Here is an 18,999-nt window from a genome sequence, read left to right as displayed (position 1 = left end):
TTTTAAAAATTCAGCTAATGTTCAAAAAAATATAGAAAAATGTCCCAGAGGAAAGCCATATCACTGGGTTGTATGTTTAAACACTCAAACGAGTTCTAGGTCTTACGTCAATACTCATTCTAGAAGGGACTGAACTTGAGTTTTTCCCTTAAGTGAAGATGGTTAACTATGCATGAAGATATTTACAATAACTGATATTTTATAACCAGGTGAAAAGAACTTACATTCGCCCAAGCTCCGAGTATCTAGCAACATTCTTCAAAATTAAGGCAGAAGTCAAACGAATATGCTTCACAATCGGCCCTTCCTTCTCATCCTGTCAAAGAAAATTACATTGGCGTAAATCTTGGGACACTACACACCTTATATAGATAAATTATATTTTAAAGGGGAGAGAAGACCTCTGTCTTATAATGATGGGATTTCAGTTTCATCGCAGGGGTACTAACTGAGACAAAAGAACATAAAAAATTTGGGGTGACTGAATGGCTCACACTGCTTAACAGCAAATTATAGACAAAATGAGCAGAGGACCCAATGGCTAGTCATTTACCCAATTTTCAACCCACCACACATGAAAGTATGAATACTTTGCTGCAGTGCAGTTCTAGGCAGACTATGGGGTGAAGCATGTCAAGTTCAATCTTACCGCCACTGACATTCACATCATTGCAAGTAATACGAGGCAGAAATAATAACAATTATTTTTTTCCACCTGAGCCCAGTAGTGCTGATGCCAATTATAGTTACCTGGCTAATTCAGCATTGATCTAGGATCAAACCCCCAAGATCCTCAGAACAATATGGCTTATTAAAGGGTAGGTACATCACTGGGGGAAGCATTAACAGCCCTTAATGAAGTAATGGTGTATATTACTCAAAATAAGGACATTTTCATATTTAGACATTAGTAGTAGGGTATAAATGCTCAGAGCCTTTGCTTCCTGGCTACTTGTTCACCACCTTCCCTGGGTCATTTAGATAAAAGATAAAACTTTGTTTTGTTCAAATGCATACCTGTTTTCCCATGTCAGGTAAAAAATTATAGTTTCAAATGCATGTGCTGCTTGTCGAAGATGCGCAGAGTAGCTTATTCACTGAAATCCTGGGATCCAAAAATAGTACATCGCAACTGATGACAATGCCTTGTGGTATTTAGTATTTACAACAAAGTGATCAGCAGCTACCTGTTACAATGGTTTAGCTGTCTGAGCAATGGCATTTGTGTTTGTTTGAACCTTCCTCCAAAGTTTAAAGGGAGTTTAGGTATAGATCTGATTTGCAATGGAAAGAATCTAAACCAATCCATTGTATCTGTTAAAAAGCAACTACATCTGCAAACTGTCTTATGCATACTAACTTTCACACCAGGAGCGAGATTTTCAGCGCAAACCCACAGTGTGCTTCATGGTGGTAGAGATGGCCTGCCACCGTCAACGGAGTTTCCCACTGAACGCACCCCTCGCAGCCAGGAATCCTGCATGAATGGCCTGAAAATTCCAGCCCAGGTGCAAAGCCCTATAAGCTCTTTTTGGTGACAACTTTTAATACATTACACATGAAAAAATAAGAAAACAAATGAAAAAGAAGGAATTCTCTACAGGTTGATTATACAAAAGTTTGAGAGTCACAAAACTCCTGGAAGTCAATAGGTTAGGAAGCTATGGTTGCTACTTAGATTAGGCATGTCAATAGTTATCAAGTTTATGTGAGCCTGATTCATAATGCAATTTAGGGCCCACATTTTGATTTGACATGCAAGCACTGCTCACAGAAAAAGCAGCATGAGTTCAGTGGGGGGATGGGAGGCACAGTTTCTCACCTCTTACAGTGGCTTAGGGTAAAACCTAACAACAGCTCCCAAGGCACTTCACAAGGATGGTATACAACAGATCCCAAAACTGGCTCCCCCTGATGCCAGTCTCATCTAAGTTAGTGTTTAACTGAAGATGATGCAATGGTACGCTATCCGGTCAAAGTCAGACGTATACAATGAATTAATCATTCAGTTCTCAAAGACTGCATTCATTAATTATGATCTTATAAATACCTTGCTATCTGTTTGAGAAGAAAGTGGGGGTTAAGTGTCAGAAATCATTTCCTGCAGCTCTGGGTTTGTGTTATTGTCCTTAATGTAATGATATTAAATTGGGGACTGTAATAGGTGGTGCCAATAACAGGACTCAAGTTAGCAATTCTACTGTACACACGCCAGTTTTAGTCTTTTTGTTACTAGATGGAATTGGTGCTCAACATTCTCCATTCATAAATCAAACATAAAATTTAGTTGCCCATTTACCATTATGCAACCTGACATCATTCATTATCCAGACTCTTGACATCACCTTCCACTAAGTTGCTTATCTACCACAATTTGCTGTTAACTTGGCTTAGGATTCAAACTCTACTCCATCTATCACATAATCTAGATTTCTTCATCATTAAAGTGCTGATGGTAATGTTTCATTGTTGATGGCGGTGGCTTTGGACAAGCTGTTAAAACAACATCCCATCTACCTGTAACACTAAAAATGTAATTCACTGGTTGTAAGCACCTTAAATGTGTGAAAGTGCTATATTCATGCAAGTTTCTTCTTAAGAGTATGTGACCGGTGAAAGCCTGGAACATACAAACAAGGAGCAGAAGCAGGCCATTCAGCCCGAGTCTGCTCCACCATTTAATAAAATCATGGCTGTTCTGACAGTAACTCAAATCTGCATCCCACTACCCCTGATAACCCAGCTTACCAAGAATCCATCCATCACTGCCTTAAAAATATGCTTCCACCATCTTTTCAGGAAGAGAGTTCCAAAGACTCACAATCCTCAGTGAAAACAAATGGCCTCATCTCTGTTTTAAATGAGCGACCCCTTATTTTTAAACAGTGATTCCTAGTTCTAGATTCTCCCACTAGAGGAAACAGCCTCTCCACATTCCAGGTATTAGTCTGGTAAGCCTTCTCTGAGCTGCTTACAACACATTTACATCCTTCCTTACATAGGGTAACCAATACTGTACGCAGTACTCCAAATATGGTCTCACTAGTGCCCTGTACAACTGAACATAGCCTCCCTACTTTTGTATTCAATTCCCCTCTCAATAAATGAGAGCATTCTAACAGTTTTCCTAATCACTTGGTCAAACACTATGGCACTCACCTTTAATACTGGAATGCAATTTCACTTTGTATGTGGAATTAGTTACTATTGTGCTACAACACCCATTAGATTGTGGAAATAAGGCAACCAGTGTTTAGGAATCCACTACATAAAGTAAACAATTTCTTAACTTCTATTTCTGTGTATAGTCCTTCAAAAGTATTACATGACTCCTTAATCAATATAGAGAGGAGCAAAAAACATAGGAACTCCAGTAAGTTTGCAATAATAAAGTGCCTGATGAGTAACAAACACCAGTTATTAGTGACTCCAAGTTGGCTCGGTATGTAAAAGCGAAGAACAAATTGTGTTACTTGGCTTTAGCATCTCATCACATCCTGATAAAGAATTTCACAGCCATTCAGTTACTTTTGAAATTCAGCAACTGTTGCTAGATAGGCAAAACCAGTAGCCAATTTGTGCACAGCAGGGTGCCACAAAGTGAATTTTGGTGGCATTGATTGAGGAAGTATCAGTGATCAGGATACCTGGAGAACTCCCTACTCTTTTTTGAATATCAAGAGATAATGTACATCTAAGGCACTCACTTCAGTAGTAGACTGAAAGGTCAGCCAACCTGACGTGCTCAGATCCTGGAAATCTTCTGAAATAGAGTGAAGTTTGCTTCCATCTAATCTAAGATTACATTTAGAAATTAATGACTGCCTCTTATATGTATGATGTGTTCCCTGCTGGAGTTGTTAAACAAAAAATGTTTTCCCTTCCAGAGGAGTTTGTGCAGATATTTACCAAGTAATTCCTAAAAATAAGGTTGCGGGAGCCTTTCCTTAGAGCCATTAGAGCAGCGCTGGGGTGGTTGACCAAGGCCTTGTGAGATTTGGGTGTTGGAGCTGTACCATCTGCTGGAGACTGCCTGAAGAACAAAATATTGAAAGACATTAAACTCAAAATACAGGTCAGTTTATCCAGTCTATTGTGAGATTTCAATGCAGAAATGTGCAATCCAAAGACAATTATGAATATACTTAGGAATAAGAAATTCAACTAGAAAGTGATAACTGACATGTAATGACCCAGACCATTTAAGGATCCTGTGATATAGAACACAAAGAGTTGGGAAGTCCCACCAAAAATGGAGAAGTAATTTTATTCTGGACATTAAACAGGGTCCTTCTAACATCCTATAATATTTGACATGGTCCAAAGTACTAGTATCAGTTCATGATCCAATGGAAGGGTTAGGTGCAGCAAATCTAGCCTGTATAAATGTAACCTTAATGTGATCAAACATTATACTACAAATATATTCAAATTTATTCAAGTTATCTGAATATCTGATCTCTAGTATTGAACTGTGTGTTGCAAATAGAGTAGAATGAAGACTCTAGTGATCTGTGCTGAATTTTGCCTGACAACAAACCTGGGTAGCTTGGTTGCCAAAAGGTTAAATTGGGACTCCAGGTGTCTTACAGGGAAGAACGTGCAAGATATTTATACCTATAAACAATGACCAATACACCTGTACTATCAGTGGATAGATCACTAATCTCCCTAGCCCCAGGGACATATTGGGAATATCAGGTTTTGGAAATAGTTATACTGACTGTCTATTTAATTCCAAAATAGAGCTGGGGGTCCCAGAGGATAGGTAATTAGAATTTCTACCTGAATACAAGGCCCATGTGATTCACATTGCAATGGTGATAGGCTTTGAGAAGTCCAAAGGAAGTCACTGTAGGATCATGTTGCAAGTTGTCCTAAAATATCACTGAACTTCACAGACAAGGATAGTTTGCAAGAATCAGAATCAGAGAGAGATAAAGAGAGAGGCAGCAAGTCTCCATTGCTCACCACTCAAAATGCATGCGAGAGCTTGCACTTGGATTGAAAAGACCAAGCTTGTGAGAGTTCATAAAGGAACTGGAAAGATTTGCTTAGCTTTGGCTAAAGGAAGGGATCTCTAAGATAACTAACCACAGAAGTTAGTTTGGGGATTAGAAGTTGTTCAGCTGGAAAAGTAAAACGGGTCATTTTTTTCTCAGAGCTCTGAAGAAGTCATATGGACTCAAAAGATTAACTCTGTTTTACTCTCTCCACAGATGCTGAGTTTTTCCAGAATTTTCGGTTTTTATTTCAGATTTTCAGCATCCACAGTATTTTGCTTTTATTTATTTGACTGTGACAATCAAGCCAGCCATAACTGGAGAAAGTGCACGTGCCATATCATACGGCCAATGAAATGGAACAGTATGAAACATCCAAAAGTTATTTTAAAAACTGCAAAAGATCTGCAATTTTTACATCTCATCACATGAACTCGTGCATCCACTTCCATTTTCTAACCATTGGGCAATATGCTTTTGCTTACTGAGACCCCATAGTCTAGAATTGTCTCCCTAAATCCTTCCATCTCTATTTTTAGCCCTTCCTTTAAGAGGGTCCCTGAAACATACCCAATTGCCATCCCGAAGCCTGCTTTGGACCCATGTCCATTTTTTAAAATGGCGTCTCTATAGAGAACCCTGGGATGCTTATCTACACTATATTAATAGAAACTGAGTTTGTTATTCAAGTCTTTTGTTTACTAGAAGATGATATACATTTTAGACTCCAGTGATCTAGGGATCTAAGACACCGAGCACTCAAAGTCAAGCTCAGAGAAAATTGCTTTGATTTTGACATAATGGTGATGCCGAACTGTCAAAATTAATTATCACTACCTCTCTAAAACTGATAGCAACTTCTGGAATTCACACACGCACAATGAATTGTTCAAATCCAGAAGTTGCCACCAGTGACTCCATGCATCTCTGTGGAGCGTGCTATCAAAACCCCCAGATTGTAATCAATTAGAAATCACTGAACTGATGAAAACTTCTATTTTCATGCCCCACTGCAAAAAACCCTGGAAAAAGTTGCACTTTGTTGAATGAGATGGAACTGGATTTTTAATCATTACCACTGAAAAAACCTCTGACTCTGAAAAACAAATTGTTTTTGTAAATACCAAATTTCTCCTTTATGATAAAATTCCACATACTTTCAAATTTGTTTAAAAACTTTGCTTCATCTTCTACCTTTATCCCATGTGTATGCCCATATCATTTATTTAGATAGAAGAGCAAATATGTAGACAAATCACTGAGAAGTGCAAAAACAGTAGGGCAGTAATAGTAAGGGATTTTAATTACCCCAACATTAACTGCAATATACTTTTAGTGTGAAAGGAACGGAGGCAAGGCAACAGATTTGTTAAGGTGCATTTGAGAGAACTTTCTTGGCCAGTATATATCGTCCAACAAGAGAGGACACAATTCTAGACTTATTTTTAGGAAATGAAACTGGACAGGTGGAAAGAGTGATAGTGAAGAGCATTTTGGTTGTAGTGATCATAACTCAGTTACTTTTAACAATTTTTGGAAAAGGACAAAGATAAAACATGAGTTAAAGTGTCAAATTGGGGCAAGGCCAATTTAACTAAGCCAAGGGATATTTTAGCAAAAGTGGACTGGAAGTAACTACTTAAAAGTAATTCAGTGTCCAAGTTGTGGGAGGAATTCAAATGGGAGATTCAATGGGTTTAGAGTAACATGTTTCCACAAAGGAAAAGGGTGAGATGGTCAAATCTAGAGCCCCTTGGATGTCAAGGAGCATACAAGAAGAGGCAGAAAAGGAAAGCTTATGCCAGACACCAAGAACTCAACACTACAGAAAGCTGAAAAGAGTGTAGAAAGAGGAGGGGTGAAAAGTAAATAGGAAGCCAAAGAGAGGGCATGACAGAATATTGGCAAGTAAAATTAAGGAGAATCTAAAAATGTTTCATCAATACATTAAGAGTAAGAGAACTACTAAGGAACGAGTAGGGCCCATAAAAGACCAAAAAGGCAACCTATGTGGCTTTGGTTCTTAATAAGCCTTCACAAATAAATCTTCACAAAAGATGTGGATACTGTAGTTAAGAAGGAGGAGTGTGAAGTATTGGATGTGATAAACATAGGGAGCGAGGAAACAGTAAAGGGATGAGTACCTTTGAAAGTGGATATTCACCAGGGTCAGATGACATGTTAAAAGAAGCCAAGGAGGAAATTGCAGAGGGTCTGACCATAATTTTCCAATTCTCACTTGCTGCAGGTGGGGTGCTAGAGGTGTGGAGGTCTGCTTTGTTTAAAAAGGGAGCGAGGGATAGACTGTCAATCAGTCTGACCTGAGTAGTGGGCAAATTATCGGAATCATTTCTGAGGGACAACATAAACTGTCACTTAAAAAGGCACGGATTAATCAAGGACAGTCAGTGAGGTTTTGTTAAGGGAAGGTCATATCTGACTGATCTGACTGAATCTTTTGAGGAAGTAACAAGGAGAATTGATGAGGGAGTGTGGTTGCTGGTCTCAAGAATTTTGACAAGGTCCTAGGTGGCAGACTGGTTAAAAACTAAAAGGGAATGTAGCAAGCTGGATGCAAAAATTTGCTCACTGGCAGGAAACAAAGGACAATTGTTGATGGATGGTTTTGTGACTGGAAGGCTGGTTCCAATGGGGTTCTGCAGGCTCAGTATCAGGTCCCATGCTTTTTGTGGTATATATTGATGATTTTGACGTGAATGGAGGGGGAATGATCAAGAAGCTTGCAGCCGACACACGAATTGGTCACGCACTTGATTGCGAGGAGGATTGCTGTAGACTGCAGGAAGATATCAAAGGACTGGTCAGGTGGGCAGAAGAGTGGCAAATGGAATTCAACCCAGACAAGTTTAAGGTGATGCATTTGAGGAATTTAAACAAGGCAAAGGATTATACATTAAATAGGAGAATACGGTGAGGTACAGAGGAAGTGAGGAACCTTGAAATGAATTGTCCACAGCTCCCTGAAGGTAACAGAACAGATTGATAAAGTGGTTAAGTAGGCACAAGGAGTCCTTACATTTAATAGCCGAAGCATAGGCTATAAGAGCAGGGAGGTTATGCTGGAACTATTTAAACATTAGTTAGGTCACAACTTGAGTACTGTAGATAGTTCTGGCTCTAGTTAATTTAGCAGAGAGATCAGTGACTAGGGGCCATAGATTTAAAGTGATTGGGAGAAAGATTAGAGGGGAGATGAGGAAAAAGGTTTTCACCCAAAGGTGTGTGGGGTCTGGAACTCGCTGCCTGAAAGGATAGTTGAAGAAACCCTCAACTTATTCACAAAGGTGTCTGGATATGCACCTCAAATATCATAGCCTGCAGGGCTATGGACCAAATGCCAGAAAGTGGGACTGGGTTGGGTGACTCGTTTTCCAATAGGCACAAACACGATGGGCCAAGTGACATATTCCTGTGACATAAACGTTCTATGATTAAATTCTGTAAAATGTGAAGAGAAGGATAATCAGTGCATTGTGTGTCCTGGTTTACGGTCTATGAGTAATTGTTTAACACGATTGGCTGCTTATTGCTGAACACCTGTAGATCCCTTGACTTGGTGCCAGATTCAAGCCAATGACAGGAAGGCAAAATCCATGCCACAGAGATTGCTAGATTTTTAAACACTGTTTTCTTCAATGTCAGTGGCAAGCGCAGTTCTTCAATTGCTGATTATGAAATCAAGGCCCTATAGTGTCAGCTCTCCAACCTACTCCACAGTTATCACTCAATTTCTGACACTCACTATCTTACAGGGATTGTTAGTACAATGCCAGTTTTATTTTGTTGTGGAAAATGAGGAGTTGGATCGAGATTACTCAAACCTGAGCAAACAGTGTGTACAGCTAATTTTCATCCCATCAGTGGCAGCTGGATTTGAACTCAGGTCCCCGAAGTATCACACTGCCTAACCCATTGAGACAAGTCTTTAGCAAACTGCATACACTTTATGCATTTTGCTTGTACAACAGTGTCTGTATTTGACCCCATAAATGAAATATCGACTGATTAAAGATATTGAGCTCCAGGTCATCTCATATTAATTTCATCAAAGTAAAGTTGGCAGGTGCTAAATGATCACATAACACAGAAGAATGAAGTGATAGACCACTCCTGGTGGTACGACTGGCTGCCTTTCAAATTCTTTTATTAAAACCACCAATCATAAATACTCATCAGGGATATGTAAAATCATGCACCAATTTTAATAAAGATTTCTGTTGCATCTTGCCCACGGATTACTTTGCTAAGGAATGGTGTGCAACAAAGCAACGTGCAACAGCTGTGTTCTCATGCCTTCTGAGATATTTCCTGCGTGCAAGATTAAAAAGAGACTCAAGGTCACACGTGTAATCATATATAATTTTATTGGTTGGAATTTAGTTACAGAAAACCAGTTACTTTGAATTACTGCCTATTACCAAGAAATCCAAAAACTGCCAGAATATCACAGAACCATACAGCACAGAAAATTTGACCAGTGCCAGCTCTTTAATAGAGTTATCCAATGAGTCCCATTGTACCGTTCTTTCCCCATAGTACAGCAAATATTTCCTTTTCAAGTATTTATCCAATTCCCTTTTCAAAGTTACTTATTTTGCTTCCATCAGCCTTTCAGGCAGTGCATTCCAGATCATAATAATTCACTCCATAAATTTCCTTCCCTCAAGTCACCTCTGATTCTTTTGTCAATTACTTTAAATCTGTGCCCTCTGATTAACGATGCTTCTGTCACTGCAACTAGTTTCTCCTTATTTACTCTATCCAAATCCTTCAGGAATTTGAACACCTCTATCAAATGTCTTCTTAATCTTTGTTGGTCTCTCAGGAGCACAATTCCAATTTTTCTAGTCTTACCACATAACTGAAGTCTCCAGTCAGCAATTAACTAACAAAAAGTTATTAAGAATGCAGTTCATGAGACACTGCAGACATGAATCTACATCTTAACAGCACTGTCATTCACTAATAGTCGAAAATTGGCACACAGGCTATTTTCTAGAGTTGGGTTCTTACCTTACTGCAGTTTGAGAGGTGCTCGTTTGTGCTTTCTGCTCCAACCTCTTCAGTCCAATAAGCAGTGTCTCCCTTGAACAGTGCTTGTCCTATCAAAATATAATAAGCAGCAAAACACTGAAGTGTACTGACCTCAAAATTAACAAATATCCACGCTAACTTATACAATTTCTACAAGTTGCACACACATTCTGATCAATTCTACTGCATTACTGCACTATGACAACATACTTAACACATCCAAATTCCCTCAATTCTGGATTGGAAAACCATAAATGTAAACCTCTATTCAAGAAAGGAGTAAGACAGAAAACAGGAAATTATAGACCAGTCAGCCTAACATCTGTCATTGGAAAAATGTTAGAATCCATTATTAAAGAGGTAGTAGCAGGCATTTAGAAAATCAGAATACAATTAGTCAGAGTCAACGTGGTTTTGTGAAAGAGAAATTATTAAGAAATTTATTAGAGGTCTTTGAGGGTATATCATTCAAGATTGATAAAGGGATAATGTATTTGGATTTTCAAAAGACATGCGATAAGGTTAGCTGTACAAAGTTACTGTAGAAGATAAGAGCTCATGGTGTGGAGATGATCTCTTAGCATGGATGGAAAATTGGTGACAGGAAACAGTTGAGGAAAATGCGCCACTTTCAGGTTGGCAAACTATAACTAGTGGACAGCCTCTGAATAGTGCTGGGGCCGCAACTTTTTGCAATCTATATTGATTACTTGGATGAGAGAGACCATTTATAGTAGCCAAATCTGCTGATGATGACCAAGTTGGTAGGGTAGGAGAGCAAGTTGTGAGGATATGTAAAGACTCAAAAGAGATGTAGGCAAGTTAAATCAGTAGGGAAACTATGGCAGGGAGATTAGAAAAGATTATCAGAATATTATTTAAATAAGAGATAGCAGAATGCTGTGGTACAGAGGGATCTGAGCGTCCTTGTACATGAATCATAAAGAGTTAAAATGCAAGTACAGCAGGTAATTAGGAACGCAAATAGAGCTTTGGTCTTTATTGCATGGTAGATGGAATATAAAAGTAGGGACATTTTGCTACAACTGCACAGAGCATTGGTGAGACTGTACCTAGAATACGGCTGGAGTGCAGTTTTGGTCTCCTTATTTGAGGGGTTATTGGAAGCAGTTCGGAGATGGATTCCTGGGATGAAGGAGTTGTCTTATGAGGAAAGGTTGAGCAGGTTGGGTCTATACTCACTGGATTTTCGAAGAACAAGTGATCTTACTAAAACACACAAGATTCTAAGGATATTTGGCAGGGTCGATGCTGAGAGAATGATTCAGCTGTAATTTTCCTACCTCCCAAATGCCCTTTGATATGGTCTAGCAAACCACTCAGTTCAAGGGAAATTATGGATGAGCAACAAATGTTGGCCTTGCCAACGGCACCCAGATCCCATGAAAGATAAAAAACATCCTGGAAGGCTCAGAACCCGAGCAAAAAGGAATCTCCTTATTTTCAGCATATATCCAAACTCTGTCAGTATAGAGCCGATCCAGTATAGGCTTACTGAAAAAGCTGTATAATTGTCCAGTTAAAATTGAAAAGAACTGGAAAATTAGTTCTGACCAATTGGACAATGGGTGCAATCTTACAAAAAAAATTTGAAGTATCATAAAAGTCTGAAAAAGGGTGTGTTTCACACCTGCTTTTTGGGTGAGTTTGGCACTGCAATCTTTCCACCTGTCATTTGTTTTGACAGCAGTGAGATTCACACTGGTTTTGGAGTGGGGGGGAAAGAAGGGGGCAGAGCCCAAGCTTGCCTGGGAAAACGAGTTTCAGAGCGCTCAGGTGCCATTGCGCAGGGCGTCCCAATCTCTGTGAACTGGGAGGCCTCCCCTCCCCAAATCATTAGCGCTTTCCACCCCCCACGCTGACACAGGTTGCAGGCATCAGGCCCCTCCCAATGAGTTCCCTGGCGAAGCCCCAACACTGCCCCCCCCCCCCCCCCCCCCCGCCGCCACCCCCCCCCCCCCACTTTCCTGGTCATAGTCACACCCCCACTAAGCCCACACCCCCACCGATGTTCCACTCCCACTTAGGCCATTACCATGGCACTGCCCCTCGCACACATGGGCGGCACTACCAGCGTGCTAGGTGGGCACTGTCTGACCATACCCCCAACTACCCGGCAAGGTGACAAGTGACGGTGAGTCAAATCGTTAATAAGCAAATCGGCTTCGCGCCTTGGCAGAACAGGACCGGGAACATTGCGTGCGGCATCAAACTGGGCACGAACCCGATTTCTGGCCTCACACGCAATCTTACCAGTGCGGCGTGCTGGTAAAATCATGGCCCATGTAATTCTTGCTGGGCCCTTCTCTAAAAAAGACAGTAAAAGAAAGGCCATATATTAGGATTTGGAGCAGCTTGCTCTTTCACTGGCCCAAATATTAGTTTTAATGGCAATGCATACATTCCTGAAAATGAGACATAAACATGATAAAAAGTTCCCATGCACAGTTCAAATTTACTAACTGACCAGCTTTGTTTCTAGTCTTTATGGGTTACTGGAGAACACAAAGCAGACTGAATTATTCTCCTTTCCTAAGTCACCAAGGTTGAATACAGCCTGCAGTTGAAGTGACTACCCTGTTCTCAAGTCCCCAATGCTACTATGACAATGCAATAACTTGGAGACAGCTCAGTCTTTTCCTGTCCAGTGTGCCCTTCATACACTGATGCTCTGTTGTCAATGTCAGAGCTGGAGATGCAAATTGTTCTAGTGGGCGTTAGCATCTTTTCAGCGTCTATTTTATACCTGCCAAAATCTGGAAGAATTTAGCACTTTTTATTTCATCCGCTCAAGTTCCAGTTCAACAGATGAAAATGTATCCAAATGGACTGAAATCCACTCCACATACAAAATGAGGATAATTATATCATATGACCTCTTAGCCTATGACATATAATCCCAATTACCCACATTTGGCATATATCCCTCTATACCCATCTTACCAATGTAACTGTCCAAATGCTTTTTAAAAGACAAAATTATACCCGCCTCTACTACTGCCTCTGGCAGCTTATTCCAGACACACCACCCTGTGTGGAAAAATTGCCCCTCTGGACCCTTTCATATCTCTCCCCTTAAACCTATGCCCTCTAGTTTTAGAGTCCCCTTTAAAAAATATTGACTATCTACCTTATCTCTGCCCCTCTTTATTTTATAGACCTCTATAAAATCACCCCTAAGCTTCCTACGCTCCAGGAAAAAAAGTCCCAGTCTATCCAGCCTCTCCTTATAACTCAAACCATCAAGTCCCAGCAGCATCCTAGTAAATCTTTTCTGCACGCTTTCTAGTTTAATAATATCCTTTCTATAATAGGGTGACCAGAACTGTACACAGTATTCCAAGTGTGGCCGTACCAATGTCTTGTACAACTTCTAGACGTCCCAACTCCTGTATTCAATGTTCTGACCGATGAATGCCTTCTTCACCCACCTTTTGCATGATATAGGCTAAGTGACCAGAGCTTCACTATTACTTCACAGTTTGCAATATACTTAGTCTGAATTCATTTTTCTTTACTTACAGCGAACATGACCACTGCTTGCATTTAGCAATGGCAGTACTCACTACAAAATATTTATTTCCTTTGTCTTCAAGGTTTAATGACACAATTGGAATGTAAACAACTTGATGGGTCAGTTACTAAGAGGGGGTTTAAGGGACTTTGAAACAGAATTACATTTAAGCATAGATAATCTGAAGTATTGGGTCAGATTTCGGTCACCTTGGTGTGAGTTTCCTGCACAGGAGTGGACATGTAAATTGACTACATTTATTGTTTTGTTTGGAGGAGTGAAGAAAATGGAAGGAGGAGGTCAAGATGTACATTACATTACTTACAATGGTCACGTTTTTCTATTAAAAAACAATTGGCACCTTCAGCAGTAAAGGCATTACTCTCCAAAGTTAAAATTGGAGCAGGAAGTAAAGCTGTTAAATGAAAGAGTCACATTACCTGCAGATGTGTGATGAATGATAGCCTTTGTCGAGGAAGTGGCTCACAGCCCTCCCACATACATTGACCTTGGTACACATCCTTTCCACCATGCTCAATAGCTGCATGGTAAAACACTTGGGAAGGTGTCTCAAACCACCTGTGAATAGTAAGTTTCAGTTAAACAAAGAAAAACTGAAAATCCATATTACTGTCACTTTAAATACATGCCCATACATGGAGTACACCTTAAAAATTAATGTCATTGTTATAAAATCTTTTTCTTTCTTCTTCTTCCATCTACATATCATGTTCATCAGAAGAAAGGTTAGCTGCTCTATCCCACTGTCACTGATGCTCTTCAATGAGGGGGGGCTAACATGGATCTTCTTCTGCCTTCGAGAGGATACTGAGTACCACGTGATGTGGCTGAAATTTAGAACCTGGATATGCCTATACATTGATATCTTTCATGGGATGTGGGCGTTGCTAGCAAAACACAAAGCAGTAGGATTTGCTGAAATTTTAAAGTTCACTTACCTCCAGGATGCTTTGAACCTATTTCATCTGCAAAAACATTCGCCATGATAGATCAGGTATAGGCAATTAGATACCTCTCATTGCAAAGTTGCACTGAGAGCTATCTGATAATTATGCAAAAGGTTTCCTACCAACCATGATTTTGTGAGAATTTGATACAACTGAAGAATGTCCAAAATTGATTACTGTTTCTCCTTTCTAGTCTGGAAATATGTCGGCAAAATTCATGGTTCCATTACTGCCATGACTGAGATCAATTAACATCAAGCAGCAAATCACATCTGGAATCTGATCTACAACAAAGCTCAATATCAAACCACACCACACAGTGCATTTTCCAACTAAACAGTCAAGCAGCCCCAACCAAAAGAAATGGATGGACCATAACATGAATCTGTGAACAATGTTAAGATTTTAATAAGGTAGACAAAGAAAAGCTGTTCCCATCTAATACAAGGACTATAAGACCATGAGACACAGGAACAGAATTAGGCCACTCGGCCCATCGAGTCTGCTCCACCATTCAATCATGGCTGATTTTTTCTCATCCCCATAACTCCTGATCCCCTTATTAATCAAGAAACTATCTATCTCTGTCTTAAAGACACTCAGTGACCTGGCCTCCTCAGCCTTCTGCAGCAAAGAGTTCCACAGATTCACCACTCTCTGGCTGAAGAAATTCCTCCTCAGGATCGTCCCTGCAGCCTGAGGTTGTGCCATCTGGTTCTAGTTCTTCCTACTAGTGGAAACATCCTCTCCACGTCCACTCTATCCAGGCCTTGCTGTATCCTGTAAGTTTCAATAAGATCCCCCCCTCATCCTTCTAAACTCCGAGTACAGACCCAAAGTCCTCAACCGTTCCTCATACGACAAGCTCTTCATTCCAAGGATCATTCTTGAGAACCTCCTCTGGACCCTTGCCAAGGCCCTCTAGCCCTCTCGGCACAAATGCTAACATTGCATTTGCCTTCCTAACTGCCAACTGAACCTGCGTGTTAACCTTAAGAGAATCTTGAACAAGGAATCCCAAGTCCCTTTGTGTTTCTGATTTCCTAAGCATTTCCCCATTTAGAAAATAGTCTATGCCTCCATTTCTCCTTCCTCACACTTTTCCACATTGTATTCTATCTGCCACTTCTTTGCCCACTCTCCTAACCTGTCCAAGTCCTTCTGCAGCCCCCTGCTTCCTCAATACTACCTGTCCCCCTACATATCTTTGTATCATCTGCAAACTTAGCAACAGTGCCTTCAGTTCCTTCTTCCAAATCGTTAATGTATATTGTGCAAAGTTGTGATCCCAGCACTGACCCCTGAGGCACACCACTAGTCACCGGCTGTCATCCTGAAAAAGACCCCTTTATCCCCACTCTCTACCTTCTGCCAGTCAGCCAATCCTCTATCCATGCCAGGATCTTTCCCCTAACACCATGGGCACTTGTGACTAAGGGTCACAGAATGAAGAATCTGGGCAAATGCTGGATACAATTTCCAAATACATCCAGGATAGCAAGTTTACTTCCAAGATATAGAATAACCATAGCACAATGCTCCAGGGATACACATCAACCAACGCATGTCATAGTCATACAGCACAGAAACAGGCCGTTTGGCCCACCATGTCGATGTCTGCCATCAAATGCCAATCTATACTAATCCCATTTACTAGCACTTGGTCCATAGCCTATTATGCCGTGGCGATTTTAGTGCTCGTCCAGATGCTTCTTAAATGTTTTGGGAGTATCTGCCTCCACCATCCTCTTAAGGCAGCATGTTCTATATTTCCATGACCCTCTGGGTAAAACTTGTTTCCCTCAGATACCCTCTAAACCAGTTACTCCTCACCTTAAATCTTTGCCCTCTGGTCTTTGACACCTCTGCCATGAGGAAAAGATTCTTACGATCTACCCCATCTATGCCTCTCATAATTTTGTATGCCTCTATCAGATCCCCCCTCAGCCTCCTCTGTTCCAGGTCTTCCAGTTTCCTCCCACACTCCAGGTTAGGTGGATCGGCCCTCAGTGTTATCCAGCCCAGTCTCTCATGGTAGCTGGAACTTTCCATCCCATGCAACATCCTGGTTAATCTCCTCTGCACCCTCTCCAATGCAATCACATCCTTCCGAGAGTGTGGCAACCAAAGCAGCACACATTACTCCATGTGTGGACTAGCCAATGTTTTATAAAGTTGTACCAACATCTCCCTGCTCCTGTTTCTATGCCCCAGGTAATGAAGGCAAGCATTTGGACTGCCTTCTTCACCACCCTATCTACTTGTGCTGCCATCTTCAGGGACTTGTGGACTTGTACATCAAGGTCCTTTTGCTCCTCAATACTTCCTTGGAACCTACCGTTCATTGTGTATATCCTACCCTTATTAGACCTACCAAAATGCATCAAGTCATGTGCAAAGCTGACTGAAGTCTTCACAAAACTGAAAACAACCAGGGGATGTGGGGGAGTTGGTGTTGAAGTGAGAAGAGGAAGGTGGCAAATAACCAATGAATACTGTTGTTCCCTGCAACTGGCCCTGTATGCATTCCACACAAATTGGACATGAGCTAGTTTGCAAATGACAGATCCATAAGGAACTTCACACGTTGATTTAAAAAGCGCTCCAACAGAAAATATATTTACCCTATTTCTGCCAGAAAGCTTACTTAACATACTAAAAAATTGTTAGCCCTAATCACAATTCAGTCTGGGTCAGTGATAGTAAGAGCAAAAGCTCACATGAGAGAGGAATAGTATGAGTAAGAGAATGTGAGAAGGAGAGAAAGGACTTGCATTTCTATAGTTACTCACAACCTCAGGACATCCCAAAAAAGCTTTACAATCAATGAGGTATTTAAGTGTACTCACTGTTATAATATTGTAGGGAAACTTGGTAGCCAATTTGCACACAGCAAAGTCCCACAAACAGCAATGAGATATATGTCCAGCTTAGTTTGATTTTAAAAATTTGATGCTGGTTGCAGGATAGACATAGGCCAGAACAACAGGAGAGCTTGTCAGTTCTTCATTGAATGGTCTGATGTGATCTTGAAGGATCTGACGAGGTCTCAGTTTAACGTCTTGTCCAAAAAACAAAAGACCCTTCCAGGAAGTGAAATAAGGTGCGAGTGAAGGAAATATCTGCTCCCAGCTAATACTCGCCAGCAAGTAGAGCACATACAAGCAACTAGCCATAACTCACCCCCAGATTTTCTCCCCATGCCTGTAGGGACAAGTCTGGTTTGATCTCTACAAACTTCCCACAAGAGTACAACCATGATCAAGAACTTTGTGTGCATGTGTGTATACAAGCCCTCAGACAGATACAAACTCATAGTCCACCACTATGCCAAGTAATTTAATGACACGCATCATTATGGCAATTCACAAGTTAGTTAATCTACTGCTAACATATTCTTCCTAAAGCACACAATTCTTTCAAGAAGAGCATTCTAAAGAAACCTATACCTACAATATACATACCTTGAGCTTGCTTGGAATTGGCAATGGTGCCAATGTCAAAAAAAATTCAATTTGAACAAATAAATTCATACTGTCCAGTTCACATTCAGGACCCAATCTAAACTTCATATAAAGACATAGTAAGAAAAAAATAGCAGCACACCATCCTGCCATTTAAGGAGATGTGAGTACTGGTGAATAAGTGCAGCGCCCCTTTCTTTCACACCGAATAGGTGACTGACCTCTTACAATCTTTCCAAAGACACATGAAGCTCTGGTTGGGTTTCTTGGCAAACTCGGTTTCTGGAGCAGACACTGGCACCTGAGAGCTGTGGGGCCCTGTATACTGCTCCAATGCTGGGGAAATCTGTGACTGCGAGTGTTGAGTTGCTGTTGGCTGACTGGACACTGGAGCAGGAGAACCCACTTTAGGAACCCCCTGCAAACAACAGAAAGAGTGTTATTGCCAACTGACTGTTAAATTTTATGCTTTCCAATTTAAAAAAATCAAATTTGATTGTAAATTTTCTATATGAATAAGTGCCTTTAATATTGTCTCAGGTATTTTTGATCAGAAACTCGGTTAAAAGCTGCAGATCTTTAGCACATAATATATTTTCCAACCTACGGATAGTCATGTGTCAGTTTGAAGCCCACCCAATATTTAAAAGTGAATTTAATTGATATTGGCTCCTGAACTGAGGATGGTTAGGTCAATCCAAAACCTGACAGTGGAGTGATGCTCCGATTTCCTGTTGTTCTGAAGTTCCTGGTACAGAGAGTCAGGGCTCCCATTATCAATGCTCTATTGTTTGGTACCACGCAGCAATTTTTGAAAGCCTGTCATCCAAACAATAGTAGACACCAGTGCTGCTGACTTATTGAAGGGAGGCAAAATCAGTTAGACATCTTATATTACCTTGAAGCAGTATCCTCAAATAAGTTAAAATGTACAACAAATCAGAACATAGCTTCAAATTGATAGTTGGCTAGTA

The 18,999-nt window shown here is 40.5% G+C and overlaps 1 protein-coding gene across 2 annotated transcripts in view; it reads right to left on the bottom strand.

Annotated features, from left to right (window-relative positions):
• The window catches only part of LOC144511945 (AT-rich interactive domain-containing protein 2-like), a 197,530-nt gene that overhangs the window by 3,418 nt on the left and 175,113 nt on the right, over positions 1-18,999 (bottom strand). The window contains exons 16-20 of one of the 2 annotated variants that reach the window (XM_078242433.1): positions 18,247-18,443; positions 14,034-14,172; positions 10,038-10,126; positions 3,910-4,033; positions 225-316 (exon numbers count right to left, since the gene is read on the bottom strand). In XM_078242433.1, coding sequence (XP_078098559.1) covers positions 225-316; positions 3,910-4,033; positions 10,038-10,126; positions 14,034-14,172; positions 18,247-18,443 — 641 coding nt within the window. Of the gene's footprint in view, positions 1-224; positions 317-3,909; positions 4,034-10,037; positions 10,127-12,332; positions 12,387-14,033; positions 14,173-18,246; positions 18,444-18,999 lie in introns of those variants that run through there. The other variant, XM_078242434.1, reaches the window with a different exon arrangement.

This window comes from Mustelus asterias, chromosome 25 (genome assembly GCF_964213995.1).
Source record: "Mustelus asterias chromosome 25, sMusAst1.hap1.1, whole genome shotgun sequence".
NCBI lineage: Eukaryota > Metazoa > Chordata > Chondrichthyes > Carcharhiniformes > Triakidae > Mustelus > Mustelus asterias.
Note: the sequence above shows the minus strand (reverse complement) of the source record. Positions and strands in the feature narration are given on the sequence as shown.